Below are 17,962 nucleotides of genomic sequence, written 5' to 3' on the forward strand. Positions count from 1 at the left end.
CTCCGACAGCAGACGGGGCCCCGAGAGAGGACCTGTCCCAGGTCTTGGGGAACGTGAGGGTCCGGGTGAAGAGGTCAAGAAGATGGCCTGGGCCGACCCAAAGGCCGTCATCACCACCGACGCCCCCCTGAACACCCCTGAGCATCAGGATCTGGTCGTTGAGGCTGAGGAGGGGGGGGAAGCCACAGCTCAGGCTGAGGGGACGGGCCTCAGGCCTCGGTTGATGTACAAGAATGACACTCTCAAACTTGTGTTTGAGTATCAATAGAATTGATCAGAGGCAAACTAATGACTAGTCTGTCTTGGCCCCACTGTGAGTGTTAATGCAAATGTTTGGGTATAAAACATGAATAGATTTGGAAACAGCTGATGGACTTGGGAGAACAAATTTCAAATGGTGACTTTGTAAACACGACTGTGTTATTGTCAACTTTTTGTATTAAAGTAATATTCTTATTTCAGTGGTTTCCATTTGAGTTATTAAAAGGCCTACTCGGTAGATTGCAATAAAAACAAATCCAGTTGCCTGCGACGACGAATCAACATCAGGTGCCACCTCTGGCCAGCGGAACCCGACGGGCCTTTGTGACATCACGGCCTCTATATAAGACCCCGCTCCTCAGGCCAGTCCTCAGTGGTGATCAGAGAGCGACGAAGAGCAGCCAAATCAATAACCAGTGACAGCTACAATCTGAGAGATCCACGATGGGGAAGAAGAACAGACGCATCAAGAGACAGGAGGGAGACCAGGAGACCCTGAGTGGGGACTCCTCGTCGCCCCCCGGAGAACATCGTCCGGCACAGGTGAGGAAGGAGAGGACACGCACGCCGACCGCACACGCACACTTTGAGTCTGCAGACGCACATTTGTATTCTGTAAAAACTTGTGGTTGAACACATTAACATATTAAGTTAGGGTCCAACTGACTTTTTTTAAAGAAGTGCAGGCAACACACACCCACAGACATACACTCACACACACAAACACACACACACACACACACACCCACGCACACGATTGAACACATTTAATATCAGTAAGTTATAAAAAATATATATGATATATATATGATATATATATAATATATACATGATATATAAATACGTTTATGCATGTTTTTCTAAAACGAAACCCAACTTATTCTATTGGAAAATACATCAAAATGATTGATTTATGCTTCAGCATATTTTTGACATTTCCAAAAGAATGTATACACAAACATTCCGTCCCCGTGACAACGTCCCCGTGACGACGTCGCCGCGGCGCCTCTGGCCAGCGGAACGCGGTGGCCCTCTGACATCACGGGGCCACGCTCCTCTATATAAGATAATAATAATAACCTTTATTTATGAAGTGCTTTTCTACACAGAGCTACAAAGTGCTTTACAGATAAAAAGAAAGAAAGCAAAACAACCAAACATAAATTAATGTCTAAGAATAATTGTATCACAGGTCTTTTTTTTTTTTTGAAAACAAAAAATACAATCAATAAAAAGTGTACCAGGCAAGACATAGAAAATAACAATTAACTCCAATAAACCCTTTAAAGGTACAGGTGAGTCTTAAGGAGGGACTTAATGATGTCACTGAATCAGCTAACCTTATTTGCTCAGGCAATGCATTCCAAAGCTTTGGGGCTAACACAGAAAAAGACGCGTCCCCTTTAGCAGCGAGCCGGGACTCAGGAAGAGTGAGTCAAATACAAGTCACCGCTCCTCAGTGCCGTGCTCAGTGGTGATCAGAGAGCGGAGCGATGAGCGTTACCTGGTGATCAGAGAGCGAGCACAGCGGCCAGTGAGCCAAGTTAGCAAAGAGCGAGGGAACTATGGCGAAGAGAGGGGCGCGGAAACATTAACGGTGACGATCTCCTCCGACAGGAGGAAGAGGCCACCCCCGATCCGGACTCCTCCTCCCCCTCTCCGGACCCCCCCCCGCCCCGTCAGGTCTCCACCTCGTCTCGAAACAAAGAACGTCTGAGACAGGTGAGGACGGAGAGGACACCAACACGGACACGGAGCGACTGAGACGTCTTTGTGTTTCCTGTCGTGGGTCTTCAGGGTCGGTTCGTGTTTGACCCGAAGAGTTCCTGATGCCGTGTGTTTGTGTCCTAGGTGGTGATCAGGTGGATGGAGGCGAATGAGGAGGAGGATGACCCGGACCAAGGCCAGACCCCCCTGGACCGAGACCAGACCACCCCGGACGAAGACCAGACCGCCCCGGACCAAGGCCAAACCTCCCCGGACCAGGGCCAGACCGTCCCAGACGAAACCCAGACCGCCCCGGACCAGGGCCAGACCGCCCCGGACGAAGGCCAGACCACCCCGGACCAGGGCCAGACCGCCCCGGGCCAGGGCCAGACCACCCCGGACGAAACCCAGACCGCCCCGGACCAGGGCCAGACCGCCCCGGACCAGGGCCAGACCGCACCGGACGAAACCCAGACCGCCCCGGACCAAGACCAGACCGCCGATGAACCTGGTGAGTTCGGGCATTGTTGTTTTTACCTGCTTGCGTGTGTGTGTGTGTGTAGCTGCTTGTATGTGTGTGCATGTGTGCGTGTGTGCGTGTGCATGTGTGCGTGCATGCGTGTGTGCGTGTTATACGTCAGAATAATCACAAAACACTGACTGAGCGACTCTCACACTCAGCGTCACTAACACAGGCCCCATAGCAGCAACAAACACACAGCAGCCACTATGGTCGTCACTAAACACAGTTCTGTCGTTCATTTCTGACAGAACCCCAACACCAGGGAGAAGGCTCAGGCCCTTTGGTGGCCTGGCTGCCTCAGACCGCAGACGGGCCCCCCAGGAAGGACCTGGCCCAGGTCGTGGGGAACCTTAAGGTCCGGGTGAAGGGGGTCAAGAAGCTGAGGGCGAAAAAAGAAACCATGGACCCAGGCCAGACCCCCCAGGACCCAAACCAGCTCCCCAATGTGCCTGGTGAGCTGGCTGCATTGTGTTTACCTGCTTGTGTGTGTGTTTACCTGCTTGTGTGTGTGTGTTTACCTGCTTGTGTGTGTGTTTACCTGCTTGTGTGTGTGTTTACCTGCTTGTGTGTGTGTGTTTACCTGCTTGTGTGTGTGTTTACCAGACAGCCCCCCCACAAAGCCCCTGGCCCAGGTCATGGGGAACCTGAGGTTCGGGCTGAAGGGCTTCAAAAAGCTGAGGGTTAAACCAGCATCCACCTCCCGGCTTGATGAGGAGAAGCCTTTGGGCCGACCTTCAGGCCGGAGCCCCTTGCCTGGCCAGACCGCCCCGGACCGAGGCCAGACCGCACCGGACCCAAGCCAGATCCCAGAGGAACCTGGTGAGTTTGCGCATTGTTGTTTTTACCTGTTTGTCTGTGTGTTTACCTGCTTGCGTCTGTGAGTGTGTGTGTGTGTGTGTGTGTGTGTGTGTGTGTGTGTGTGTGTGTGGCTGTTGTAGGTGTGTGTGTGTAGCTGCTTGTATGTATGTGTGTAGCTGCTTGTATGTGTGTGCGCGCAACTGCTTGTGTGTGCGAGCATGTGTGTGTGTTTGCACGCGTGTGTGCGTGTGCATGTGTGCGTGTGCATGTGTGCGTGCGTGCGTGCAAGTGTGTGTGCGTGTTATACGTCAGAATAATCACAAAACACTGACTGAGCGACTCTCACACTCAGCGTCACTAACACAGACCCCATAGCAGCAACAAACACACAGCAGCCACTATGGTCGTCACTAAACACAGTTCTGTCGTTCATTTCTGACAGAACCCCAACGCCAGGGAGAAGGCTCAGGCCCTTTCGTGGCCTGGCTGCATCAGACCGCAGACGGGCCCCCCAGGAAGGACCTGGCCCAGGTAGTGGGGAACCTTAAGGTCCGGGTGAAGAGGGTCAGGAAGCTGAGGGCGGAAAGAGAAACCATGGACCCAGGCCAGACCCCCCAGGACCCAAACCAGCTCCCCAATGTGCCTGGTGAGCTGGCTGCATTGTGTTTACCTGCTTGTGTGTGTGTTTAACTGCTTGTGAGTGTGTTTACCTGCTTGTGTGTGCTTACCTGCTTGTGTGTGTGTGTTTACCTGCTTGTGTGTGTGTTTAACTGCTTGTGTGTGTGTTTACCTGCTTGTGAGTGTTTACCTGCTTGTGTGTGTGTGTTTACCTGCTTGTGTGTGTGTTTACCAGACAGCCCCCCCACAAAGGCCCTGGCCCAGGTCATGGGGAACCTCAGGTTCCGGGTGAAGGGCCTCAAAAAGAAGAGGGTTCAAGCACCAACCACCTCCCGGCTCGATGAGGAGAAGCCTTTGGGCCACCCATCAGTCCGGAGCCCCTTCCCTGGCCAGACCGCCCCGGACCCAAGCCAGACCGCCTCGGACCCAAGCCAGATCCCCGAGGAACCTGGTGAGTTCGCTGCATTGTTGTTTTTACCTGCTTGCGTGTGTGTTTACCTGTGTGTGTCTACCTGCTTGTGTGTGTGTGTGTGTGTGTGTGTGTGTCTACCTGCTTGTGTGTGTGTGTGTGTGTGTGTGTGTGTGTGTGTGTGTGTGTGTGTGTGTGTGTGTGTGTGTGTGTGTGTGTGTGTGTGTGTGTGGTTTGCATTTATCTTTTGAGTTTTATACGTCACCATAATCACGAAACATTGACTGAGCGACTCTCTCACCGTCTCTGACAGCAGACAGGGCCCCGACAAAGGACCTGTCGAGGAACATGAGGGTCCGGGTGAGGGCACCAAGAAAGAAGAGGGTCAAAACTGATACCACCGCCCTGACGGAGCAGGAGGAGGAGAAGCCTTTGGGCCGGCCTTCACGCCAGAACCCCTTTAGGCGCATCAAGATGGCCTGGTCCGACCCAAAGGCCGTCATCACCACCGTCGCCCCCCCGAACACCCCTGAGCACCCGGATCTGGTCATCGAGGCCGAGGAGGAGGGGGAAGCCACAGCTCAGGCTGAGGGGACGGGCCTCAGGCCCCGGGTCAATAAGTGGCTGAACCGTAGAATGAAGGAAATGTCCACATTCGCGGCACGGTTCCAGTGTGGCTCGTGTGTGCACTAAGAAAAAAAAAAGAAAGGAAAGAAAATAGCATATAAAAACCAAAAAAAAATAACTGCAAGATAAAATGTATAACGGCGCCACTGTACAGACAAAGTATGCACGTCAAACATCTGATGGCGCCCGACCAAGTCCACATCGATGTGAAGTCACACAGGAGGGAAACCCCAGCTTTGTCTAAGCCCGGGTGAATTTAAACAAAGTATGGAAACATCTGATGGGACTCAACCAAGTCCTCATCGATGTTGCTTCACACTGAGGTGTGTCCTACTTTGTTTAAATTCACCTACGCTAGGACAAAACTGGGGTTTCACTCCAGTGGGATGTCACATCGATGTGGACCTGGGCTGGACTTATCCGATGTTTGACGTCCATACTTTGTCTGGGCCCAGGTGAATTTAAACAAAGTGTGTACGTCCAATAACTGAAGTGACCCGACCAGGTCGACATCGATGTGACGTCCCACAGGAGTGAAACCCCAGCTTTGTCTGAGCCCGGGTGAATTTAAACAAAGCAGTCAAACATCTGATGGGACCCAACCAAGTCCTCATCGGTGTTACATCACACTGAGGTGTGTGATGCTTTGTTTAAATTCACCTGCGCTTGGACCCAGCTGCGGCTTCTCTCCAGTGTGATGTCACATCGACGTGGACTTGGTCGGGTCCCATCCGGTGTTGGACGTACACACTTTGTTTTAATTCGCCTGGGCCCAACTGCAATTCATGTATAAAAAAACAAATAAAAATGTTTGCCGAAATCTTCGTCCTCCTGTCTGTTTATAGATGTATATACTCAATGGCAGACACACACTCTTTGACACACACGTGTGTGAGCGTGCACACACACAACAGCAGGTGGTGGAAGAAGAACCTGAAAGCCATACTTGAGTAAAAGTACAGATATCTTCCAAGAAAAGGGCCCCGGTAAAAGTAAAAGGCCCCCAATAGAATACGACTTGAGTAAAAGTCTTCCACTATCTGATATTAATTGCACTTAAGTATCAAAGGTAATTTTCTGATATTATATGTACTTGAGCATGGAAATTAAAAGTACAAGTAAATACCGTTAATAAAAAAAGCCAACCAATAAATGTATTCCCATTTGAGATTTATTGGAACTTTGAAAATAAAATCAATTTCCTCACCCTTCTTCTCACGCACACTCATACACATGCACACGTAAACGCACACACACACAGAGACAAGAAAGTGAACAGAGGGAGGGAGAGACAGACAGACAGACAGACAGACAGACAGACAGACAGACAGACAGACAGACAGACAGACAGACAGACAGACAGAGAGAGAGCGACAGAGACAGAGACAGAGAGAGAAAGACACAGACAGAGACAGAGCCAAAGAGTAGGCACAGCGATTGTCACCGCATTGTCTTTGTCGTTTCACGTCGTATTCACCTCTGCGTGAAATGTAAAAATGACTCAAGCAAACTTCACACAAAACTTTACCAGACTCGCCTTGCACTCGTTTCACCCAGGGAAAGATAGTTTCCCAGTCTTTATTGTAGCTGCATTGCTGTTCTTGGCCGTACGAGTCGTGCTTTCCTCCGTCTCGTGCTGCATGCAGTTTGACCTGAGTTGCACTTTTTCTTGTTGGTGGGCGTGCCCTTAACCTGCGTCCGCGTCCCAGTTTGATTGACATGATCAAACATCCCGCCCCGCCCCCTGATGAAGCCCTCACTGCAGTCTCCGCATACAGCTGTTTGATAAATACCAGATTATAAAACACGCCTTTCAAAAAAATAAAAAATTGAGTTTGACTGTCAATAACAATGCGGGACAACGTCTCAATTTGCGGGACGTGTAAAAAGTAATGGAATTGCGTGACTGACTGTCCCCTCCAGCACAAAGCGGGACATCTGGTGACCCTACCCCATTTATGTCCATGAACGTGTGACTGATCCCTATCAATCAGGGAAGAATATAATGGAGGACCCATAGTGAGTTTTTATGTTGGTCCAACAATTTTTTTTCTCCAATATCCTCCCTTCTTCCAACCTGTCTTCGTTCAAGTGCACGAATGCTGGGAACAGTTGGAAGAGATTGGATAAACCTGATAGAAGTAACTGGATAAACATGACGGAATGGCAAAATAATACATTATACATATAAGTTTTGGCCCAAAAATATTGTTTCCACCAGTCTTCTCCAAAATGACAATTCCACACTTTCTCAGTTGAAATAGGTTAAGCTTTAACGGTTTTGAAACTATATAAAAACAAATCAGCGCTTATGGTATAGAACTCATATGCAATGTGGATTTGATCATATTATGTCAGATAACTGACGTAAGCATTGGATTTGAACAAAATTGAGATTCAGAATCTCAGTTCGAAGAACTTTGCATTGCATTCATGACTTGAGAGCAGATGAAGGGATGACCACGAACCACCAGAGGGCAGAAAACCAATTAGAGCTCAGCTCTTTCAGAATGAAATATGATCACATGAACCCTTCTGTGCATTCAATGTACATTACCTTATATGTATGGACATATTCACAACTGTTGAATTTTTTTGGTCTAATGTTTAGATTAACATCAAATCACCTTCGAATCATCATGAAGTCTTTATCAAAAGCAGTTCTCCAGTGGCGCAATCGGTCAGCGCGCGGTTCTTATAAGACAGTAACTTCACCCGGAGCAAGCTTTAGCTTTGTTAAACATAGTTGAGGACTTGGATTTCCAATGTACAGTAATTTGCTTTGTAATCTGTTGACACAAGCAAGTGCCGTCTGATTAAGAACCGCTAGGCTAAAACAAAGAAGAGATTTCTGAATTAGAATATTATTTGTTTTGATGCCAGAGATCAACAGATGTAATCCGAGAGTTGGAACCGATAACCAAAGGGCAGGTTAAACATTATTTATAAGTTTACATTTTTGTATTTTTTAAGACAAAATCTGTTGACTTAACATCAAAGAAGTTGAGTTCGAGCCTCACCTGGAGCAAGCTTGATATTTTAGGATTAATCAACTGTTTAATTTCTCATGTAAAGTAATACTCTATGTCTATGTAATATGTTGACATGATCGAGTGCCATCTGATTTAAAATATCTAGGCTGAAACAAACCCAACCTGCTCAGAGTATTTGTGGATATGACGAGAAAGAGAGACGGCCTAAGAGAGGCAGCCTATCCAAAGTCCACTCTAATATTTCTAAGGTCTCATCGTCCCTAAACTCAACTCAAGTGGCGCATTCGGTAAGTGAGAGGTACTTATAAGACAAGTAGCAAGTCATGCCAGGGTTGCGAGGGCGAGCCTCATCTGCACCATGCCAGAGCATGGTAAAATTAAGATAGGCTACTATAAACTCAGAATCAGTTCATCTGTTCATCTTCGTAAACCAAAGCTCACTGTGTCTTGTCTACGTTTGATTTGAGGCCACAGTCAAAGAGATCTATTCATAGACTTGGAACCAATATTAATAGATCCGTCTCACTATCTCTCTTGTCTTTGTGTAAAAAAAAAGCTGTTGACCTAGTAGGTTTTGGTTCAATGCTTAGAATAAACTGAAATGATCTTCAACTTGTGAACTGCTGTGCTGTGCTGTGTAAAGAGTTAAAGAGAGCTGCAGTGGTGCAATCGTTCAGCGCGCGGTAGATATAAGACAGTAACCTGCACCGAGACATGCCGAGGTTGTGAGTTTGAGCTTCACCTGGAGCAAGCTTTAGCTTTGTTGAAAATAGTTTAGGACTTCTTCTGTAAAGTCACAATATGTTTATACGAGCAAACTACGTCTGATTTACAAAGCTTGGCTTAAACCAATCCTCACTATATTTGATTTGAGGCTAGAGTCCAAGAGATCTGATCAAAGACCTGGAACTAATAATATGAGATCATGTCACACATTTAACATTTTCCCTTTTGTCTTTGTGTAAAACCAAAGCTGTGGAACTAGTTAGTTTTGATTTATTGTGTAGATTAACATGTATGTTTTAGCCAAGTGATTTTAAATCAGTCGGCACTTGCTCGTGTCAACATTACAAAGCGAGTCACTTTACAGTAGAAATCCGAGTCCTCCACTATGTTTAACAATGCTAAAGCTTCGGCTCGTGAGGCTCAAACTCACAAACGCGGCGTGACTTGGTGCCGGTTACTGTCTTACAAGTACCGCACGCTGACCGATTGCGCCACTGGTTAAAGATATTGTGACCGTAGAAATATTACGGTAGACTTTGGATTGGCTGCCTCTCTTTGCCGTCTTATCCAACAGTAGGCCTACTCGGAGCAGGTTGGGTTTGTTTTAGCCAAGATATTGTAAATAAGACGGCACTCGATCATGTCAACAAATAATAGAGTATTATTACGTTATATTGGAAATGTCATAAAAACCTCAATAGCCCAGGCTTTTATTTGTTTCAATCACTGAACTTTCGAACAAAACACTTGCTCAGCAAAGATGGGAAACACTATAACATTTATAATTTAAATCAGTATGAATCGCACACACGCACGCGCACACCAGGGATGGAAATTAACTTTTTTGCCCACCAGCCACTGTGGCAGGTAGATTTAAAAAATCTACCACCCACTCAACTTTTGTACCAGCCACTTTTTATACGCTATATATATTTTTAATATATGCGTATATTTTAAACAATATAATAGTAACAATAGATAAGAAAAGTGTTTTTCATTCCCATCTTTTGTAAGTAGCTTTCAATTCCTATAGCCATGCTGCCTTGTGCGCGATTTAATTTCGCGCTGCGAGGCAGCCTGGATTCCATGGATCCGATTTTCGCCTGAGATGGGGAACCAATCACAGAACGGGGAGGGACGGCAAGACGATGACGACGTCTATGGGACACACCCATCGTCTTCTTCCGAATTGCGTGTGTCTCATGCCGAATGCGTGAGACTTGAGAGCTGTTACCGGTATATTATCCCGGATGCTGACAGTTGCAGTTCAGCAAGAGAGGCGTAGAAGAAGAAGGGGGCCGGATGTTGACAGTAACGGTGGTGGAACTGTGCAGCGCCGTATGACGAATATATTAATATGCAAATTTGATCGGACCTGACTGGAAAGTATTACCCGACACAGTGGCGGGTGAAGTGACACAATTCACCATACAAATCACCATACAAATCCACCCGCAAATGGCGTGTGGCGGGTGTTAATTTCCATCCTTGGCGCACACGCACGCACGGGCACACACACACACACACACAGACACGGTGAAGGAGTGGTAATCCGGAGAGTAGGGAGAATTCTCGTCGGGCCGTTAACGTTTCGGGGCTGTCGGGCTGATTACTGCGAGATAACAATATTGCGTTTATAAAAGTTCCTTGCAGCGTCCTCCGGCAGCCTGAGCTGTACGCCCGCAACCTCTCACTCACTCAACAGACGCAACACTCACAAACTGTCAACGTCGCAACCAAGTCGATTTTGTCCTGAGGGGAGTAACTGAGCGGCCCCTCCCGAAGTGGTACAGCCCTGGTGGGCCTTGAACTGCGATTGGTCAGAAAAACTCTCGTGCAGGCTCGAACAGAGTGACACGCAAACACACACAGACACTTTTGAGGAGTTTTTCACCCGCTCCGTATCCTTGCTTGCCCCAACAAGTTTGTGCGGTGTGCTTGTTGTTTTGTTTCCGGTGTAGCTAGATCCAGTATGGTGTTGTCGTTTTTCTAACTAACGTGACTATATTTGTTGCTAGACAGCAGGTGAAAAAACGACAACGTTTGCCATGCCAAAAGAGCGTTAATCGCGCGATCGCGCCGTTAAAATTGGTTTGCGTTAACGCCGTTAATAACTTGTTAAACTAACAGCACTAGTCTTCAGTGATGTTTAGCATAGTAATGTCAATTAACAGGGCAGCTATCGCTATGGGAACGGGGCGCAAAACTCAATCTCGCCTGGGGCTACCATAGGGTTAGAGCCGGCCCTGTGTGCGTGTGTGCAGTGTGTGTGTGTATGCGGTATGTATGTGCGTGAGTGCGTACGTGCGGTGTATGTGTGCGTTCGCGCGTGCTGTGTGTGTGTGAGCTCTGCTATTATATCTTAGTAAGATACATACAATAACCATGACAGTGTCGTATAACCTGTACAAGGTGCGATTTAAACTATCGAATGTAGTCTGGTAGTTCAGGCTTGGGAAGTTTGTTGGTGTGCCACAGCTTATGCAAACACTTTGTATCATAGACCGCGGAACCGGCCGGGCCAGGGGGGCCGTGGCCCGGGTAACTTTTTGAAATGATTATTAAAAAAATAAATGAATGTTGGCCTGCAAGTTTTTTTTTCAACTCAAAACCTGTCGACAAGATCAAACTTAAACACAACCCATGCTGTAATAATTTAATCAATGGTATTTCTAAACCAATATTGTTCACGTCACACGTCATGCATGAATGTTGCAAAATGTAGACCTATAACTGCGCAGCACTGAAAATCGCGCGAAAGAAGTAGAGCGTTCGTTTTCCACACTTCGTCGACTGAAATCATACCTCCGATCCACAATGACACAAAAAAGACTGAATGACTTGATGAACTGCCATATTCACCGTGACATTCTGGAGGACATCGACATGACAGCCATCGCTAAGGAGTTCGTGCAGGCCAACAGGCGCGTCGTTAGCAATTGAAAACATCCGGGGCTTTAGCCCGGGGGGGAGCACCATCCTGACTCCTGCGTGCTACGGTATCTTAATTAATTAAATAATTAATTAATTAATTAATTAATGTATCGATTAATTAATTAAGGGCGCCCCCAACACATAGGTCGCCTATGCCGAGCGCCAGGGCAAAAATAAGACATTAGAATAGCCTATATAGCCTGCGTGCACCTACCCGATGTCAAGAAGCCATCGCTGCTCCGACGGACCTTTCTCCCCCAGCCAGGCAACGGCAAGTAAGTAGTGGTCTGCTTTTATGTTTCATTTTTAAGTTATTACTTATTGTCCGTGTAGGTTTAATGTTACAGATAAAAACATGTTTTATATTTAGTCAGCATTTCAGAGTTCTAATGTTTTCCCGGAATATGCATTCCTAAACTGTTCACGTCAAGTTCTCTTTAATGGTGCGTTTTAATATCCATCCGTCTCGGAGCTCCGAGGACGTTGCCTAGCGACACGCACAAACACGCCCCTTTTCCTCGGAAGAAGATTTCGCCATCTCGTTTGAACTCAGCAGTGACCGAGCGAGGCTTCCGAGATAGAATTGAAGATGGATGCGCCCAGTTTGACATGTAGTGAACTGTTTTCATTGTGTTTGGACCGCTTTGGTGGTTTAAATCGCAATTTCAATCACTCGTATTGCTGTAATAACTTACATATGCAGAAGATACATTGAAACATGAAATGAAGTGAAAATGTTAGAAGTTCAAATGGCTGCGTTATCGTACGGTGAAAACGCACCGTTTCATTTATATTATTTCTTAGTCCTGAAATAATATAAATGAAAATAGTAGTAGTAGTCGGCCAATGCTACCGCAACAATAGCTTTCCGGGTGGCGTCCATGTTTTTCTCCGACGACCTACGCTCAAAACATAATAAAACGATTTTAGTGTGGGCGTGGCGTCCGATCCGAGATCCGAGTCGGCTCGCAGAGAATACTCGAACGCACCATAAGATCGCATGAGATGATATGTGCTATCGCGCGACCTGTAACCAGGAAGTAAACACTCGCTTGCATGAAATGATATGCGCTATCGCGCGACGTGTAACCAGGTTGTAGATTTAAATAATGAAAAAATAATCTTCCCAGACTTTCTGTTACTTGCTTATGCTGTATGCAAGTTGTTTAAGAACCTTATCTCCATATAAATCTGAGCTGTACATGAATCTGTTAATGAAGTCTCATTTCGACTCCTTCCTCCACTTCACTATTCATGTTCTGTTGCTTGCAGTTAACTACAGCCGCCCTTCCTGGGTAACGCCACCACCAATCCCTGGTCATCCAGTGAAGACATCTCTCTCACTCTGCACAGTCACACTGTTGCCGCTTCATTCTCATTGTCTCATAATCTCATTATTATGGCTGCTGTGGATGCTTTAAAAAATAAACATTTTTCTCTTAGGTAAAATCAAACCAGTGGGATGTTAGATTGAAAACCTCCAAAGCAATGTATTAAAAATTGAAAGACAGTCCTATGTGAAGTTTCTTTTTTGGGGATTTTCAAAATGAGGTACCAGAAGGGATTGTCAACCCACTGTTTCTCAACCCTCTCCGATTATTACTATGAGTAGTAGTATTGCATGCATACAGTACTCACATCAGCGCCACAGTAAGCCAATAGAGGCTGCAACCATTTGCTTCTCAAAAGATTGTAGTGTTTTAGAATGAACAACCACTAGAGAGACAAGACAAGACTCATTTTGATTGACAAGTTGGCTAGATTTATATATGTATTTATATTATTTTTTTATTTATAAGAATGAAAGAAATTGTGTAATGAAAGAATAAAACAATGATTGATGCATTTTTGTTTGAATAACATCTTGCTCCCGCGGCCAGTGCCAGCGCCGGCATTGCAAGGGGAGGGATATTACGTACATTTGCAGGAGGCGGGATAAGTGCGGCCGCTGTCACTCAGGTTTGTTTTGGTTTGACGCAGACAGCATGGAGGCAGAACAGACCGCAGAAGTCAACGCGATCGTCTTCAATGTTGCTGCAACGATGCAGCATATATTCAGAAGAGCAGCCAGTACTTACGTGTATGAAAGCAGCTATATATATATATATATATGTATATATATATATACAGGTGCTGGTCAAATTATTAGAATATCATGAAAAAGTTGATTTATTTCAGTAATTATATTCAGAACGTGAAACTTACATATTATATCAATTCATTACACACAGAGTGATATATTTGAAATGTTTATTTCTTTTAATTTGGATGATTAGTACTGACAATTACTGAAAATCCCAAATTCAGTATCTCAGAAAATTAGAATATTAGTTACGACTAGTACAAAAAATGATTTTTTAGAAATGTGGGCCAACTGAAAAGTATGAACATGGAAAGTTTCAGCATGTATGGCAATCAATACTTAGTTGCAGCTCCTTTTGCCTGAATTGCTGCAGCAATACGGCGTGGCATGGAGTCGACCAGTCTGTTGCACTCCTCAGGTGTTATGAGAGCCCAGGTTGCTTTAATAGTGGCCTTCAGCTCTTCAGCATTGTTGGGTCTGGCATCTCGCATCTTCCGCTTCACAATACCCCATAGGTTTTCTATGGGGTTAAGGTCAGGTGAGTTTGCAGGCCAATCAAGAAGAGGGATACCATGGTCCTTAAACCAGGTACTGGTAGATTTGGCACTGTGTGCAGGTGCCAAGTCATGTTGGAAAATGAAATCGTCACCTCCATAAAGTTGGTCCGCGGCAGGCAGCATAAAGTGTTCTAAAACTTCCTGGTAGACTGCTGCATTGACCCTGGACCTCAGGAAACACAGTGGACCAACAGCAGCAGATGACATGGCACCCCAGACCATTACTGACTGTGGAAATTTTACACTGGACTTCAGGCAACGTGGATTCTGTGCCTCTCCTGTCTTCCTCCAGACTCTGGGACCTTGATTTCCAAAGGAGATACAAAATGTACTTTCATCTGAAAACATAACTTTGGACCACTCAGCAGCAGTCCAGTCCTTTTTGTCTTGAGCCCAGGCGAGACGCTTTTGACGTTGTCTCTTATTCAAGAGTGGCTTTACACGAGGAATGCGACAGCTGAAGCCCATATCTTGCATACGTCGGTGTGTGGTGCTTCTTGAAGCACTGACTCCAGCTACAGTCCACTCTTTGTGGATCTCCCCCACATTTTTGAATCGGTTTTGTTTGACAATCCTCTCCATGGCGCGTTTATCCCTCTTGCTTGTACACTCTTTTCTACCACATCTTTTTCTTCCCTTCGCCTCTCTATTAATGTGCTTGGACACAGAGCTCTGGGAACATCCAACCTCTTTGGCAATGACCTTTTGTGTCTTGCCCTCCTTCTTTAAAGTATCAATGGTCATCTTTTGGACAGTTGTCAAGTCAGCAGTCTTCCCCATGATTGTTTGTCATACAGAATCAAAACGAGAGACCATTTAAAGGCTTTTCTAGGTGTTTTGAGTTAGTTAGCTAATTAGAGTGTGGCACCGGGTGTCTTCAATATCTGACCTTTTCACCATATTCTAATTTTCTGAGATGTTGAATTTAGGGTTTTCATTGGTTGTCAGCTATAATCATCTTCTTTTTGGCAAAAAACACTTATAATGTATCAGTCTGTTTGGAATGAATGTATACATTCTACAGGTTTGACTTTCTAAATGGAATTAATGAAATAAATCAACTTTTTCATGATATTCTAATAATATGACCAGCACCTGTATATATACTTATTTTTATTTTTATTTTTTTTACGGCAGATCCGGGGCTGATCCCAAAAGGTCCGGGGCTATAGCCCCGAATGCCCAGGTCTAACGACGCGCCTGCAGGCCAATGACAGACGCAGGCAGGCCTTTGGGAAGTTTTAAGCGTAGGTCAATGGTTTTATTAGCACCGCCGTGTGCACACTTCTTTGTTCAATGTTTTTATACTGCATTGCACTGATACAAGTGAGTTTATGTTGAGTTAACATCTTACTGAGGTGATTTTGTTGTGTATTGTTGGCTGATTGAGCATTTTATTCTGCACAGTTATGTGCTGGCATGTTGTGGGCTTAAGTCATGACCATTGATTCATCTATGTAGGCTAGCCTTCTGTGCTGTGTTGACTGTTTTGGCAATTTGCGCACTTCCGTGCTGGCATATTTTGGACTTGGGTTATTAGTGTTGTTGGCTGTTTGGACATTTAAAGTAAAATCATCCTGGCAAAGTGATGTGCATCCGCATCCGCATCCTCTCTCTCTCTCTCTCTCTCTCTCTCTCTCTCTCTCTCTCTCTCTCTCTCTCTCTCTCTCTCTCTCTCTCTCTCTCTCTCTCTCTCTCTCTCCCTCTCTCTCTCTAGTACTGGTACAAGCAAGCAGTTTCAGTTGCGTTACCACCGACCACCGAGGTACCTTTCTTGTGCATTTTATTCTGCGCTGTTCTGTGCTGGCTGACGTGACTGATGGCATTACGTGCGTGTCCTCGTATACCGTGCATAGCCTTGGCTATGGATAATGTCGGACCTAAAATGTTGGTAAAATGTTGGTGACCCCCTCTTGCGATTGTGGCCCCCCCTTGTTCAAACACGTTCCGCGGTCTATGCTTTGTATGGTTATCCAGACTACATTTGAACACAAAGCTGGTCCAACCGGCTCCAGAGGGAGCTGTCAAAGTCGGTTCCCTCATGTGAACTCCTGTATTCCGCAGTGAGGGACCTTGAAGCTCGGTCGTCTGAATCCACTTTGTTACCAACTTGTCTTTAGAACACATAGACCTAATTTTCTTCCGTTGCAATATAACTTTAACAACTTTATACTGTTTCAGGTGGACCTCCTTTTCAACACCGAAAAGATAAGGTAGGACTACAGTTTACTACATTATATTTTCTTGAGATTATTGGTATATTGCAATTATCTAATCGTGGAAAATGGGTCAGTATAATGCTTTTTATTAAAATTGTACAAATAGAGAAATACAACGTTAGTTTATTGTTTCAATATTGTGTTTTTCTGATCCATGGTTTTAAATGGAAAATGGCGTTAGATATTCAAGTTAATGGTTTGTCTTGATGCTGCTCACAAATGAAACGAACAATGAGACATTTGTTTGATGTCTGAATATTAAAATCCCAGGTAAAATATAATTGCTGATATATAATCTAATATCAATTAGCAATAAAAACACAATAATAATTTTAATATAATATAAAAGCGCAGACGACGGGTGATCCTCCAGTTGTATAAATCCTCCTAGAAACATGTTGCTGGACTGTACCACTTTCACAGGGGGGTTCTCGCGGGGTACAGACTCTGTTCTAATGGCTCTACCTATTTTCTTTGGCCCGAAGCACAAAAAACGTTGACCCCTCCCTCCCGACTTCCCTTGATTGAAACGCACCGCAGTGACACGCCTCACTTTGGCGCCCTGCCCTGTTGGCATGGCTGCTGACAAAGGGCTGTTCACACAGTGCTGTTCACAAAGGGGGACAGCCACGTAGCTCTAGTGGTGGACTTAATGATTCGTTTCCGTGAACCAGTTTGCGTGATTCAGTTCGCCAAGAGGGGTCGTTCGCGAATCGTTCGTTCGTTCGTTCGAGTTTCCGTTAGCACTAACTCCACTGATTCTGACTGACTCAGGGGAGATGCAATGCGCAATGGCGTGCATTCCATGATGCGATTTACCGCTACCGGAAACCAGGCTGAACGAACAAACGATTCGCGAACGACTCCTCCCAGCTCAGTCGAGTTTCCGGTGAGTCGATTCACCGGGAACTCGAATGAACTGGGAGGAGTCGTTCGCGAATCAGCCTTGTTTCCGGTAGCGGTGAATCGCATCATTGAATGCACGCCATTGCACGGTTCTCAGCTGAGTCAGTCAGACTCAGTGGAGTTAGTGGTACCGGAAACTCGTTCGAGTACACTACGTAGCTCGGGAGAGCTCCTCACTGCAGAGCCAGCGGGTGAGCGGCCACGGTGGGTTTGGATGTGTGGAGCTCCGTGTGAGCAGCGGTTGATTTTTGGTTCATCTCCGCGTCCGAGTCGAGGTCAAGCTTCTCAGTATAACGCCACGGTGTGCGGCGCTTTGCATGTACGCCGCATAAACACCGTAGCTCACTAACTATGCCGGGTGACCCCGGACCCCGAAGCCTTTGGGCTGGACCCCCTCGGTGGGCGACAGCGGAGAGCGCCCGGGTCTCTTCATCCGTACCCCAGTGTTGTGGGCTCTTGTGGGGCTCTCGTCTCTGTGTGCATTTTTGTGTGTGTGTGCTTGAGTGCGTGTGTGAGTTTGAATGAGTGAGTGATGGCACACACACACACACACACACACACACACACTTGACTACGAGATTTAGAAAGGGACGGATTAATA

The 17,962-nt window shown here is 46.0% G+C and overlaps 1 protein-coding gene across 1 annotated transcript; it reads left to right on the top strand.

Annotated features, from left to right (window-relative positions):
• The first annotated feature begins 705 nt into the window (after positions 1-705).
• LOC115542961 (basic salivary proline-rich protein 1-like) lies at positions 706-5,009 on the top strand. Its single transcript, XM_030355481.1, has 8 exons — positions 706-804; positions 1,879-1,983; positions 2,113-2,479; positions 2,740-2,943; positions 3,095-3,310; positions 3,732-3,935; positions 4,143-4,358; positions 4,630-5,009. Exons 1-8 carry the CDS (start codon positions 706-708, stop codon positions 5,007-5,009), a joined length of 1,791 nt encoding a protein of 596 aa, XP_030211341.1.
• Positions 5,010-17,962: the final 12,953 nt, after the last annotated feature.

Source organism: Gadus morhua, chromosome 4 (genome assembly GCF_902167405.1).
Source record: "Gadus morhua chromosome 4, gadMor3.0, whole genome shotgun sequence".
NCBI lineage: Eukaryota > Metazoa > Chordata > Actinopteri > Gadiformes > Gadidae > Gadus > Gadus morhua.

Coding starts and splice junctions, on each gene's coding strand:
- LOC115542961 (XM_030355481.1), top strand. CDS start 706: ATGGGGAAGAAGAACAGACGCATCAAGAGACAGGAGGGAGACCAGGAG. Junction 805..1,878: donor GAGAACATCGTCCGGCACAG/GTGAGGAAGGAG, acceptor CTCCTCCGACAG/GAGGAAGAGGCCACCCCCGA. Junction 1,984..2,112: donor ACAAAGAACGTCTGAGACAG/GTGAGGACGGAG, acceptor TTTGTGTCCTAG/GTGGTGATCAGGTGGATGGA.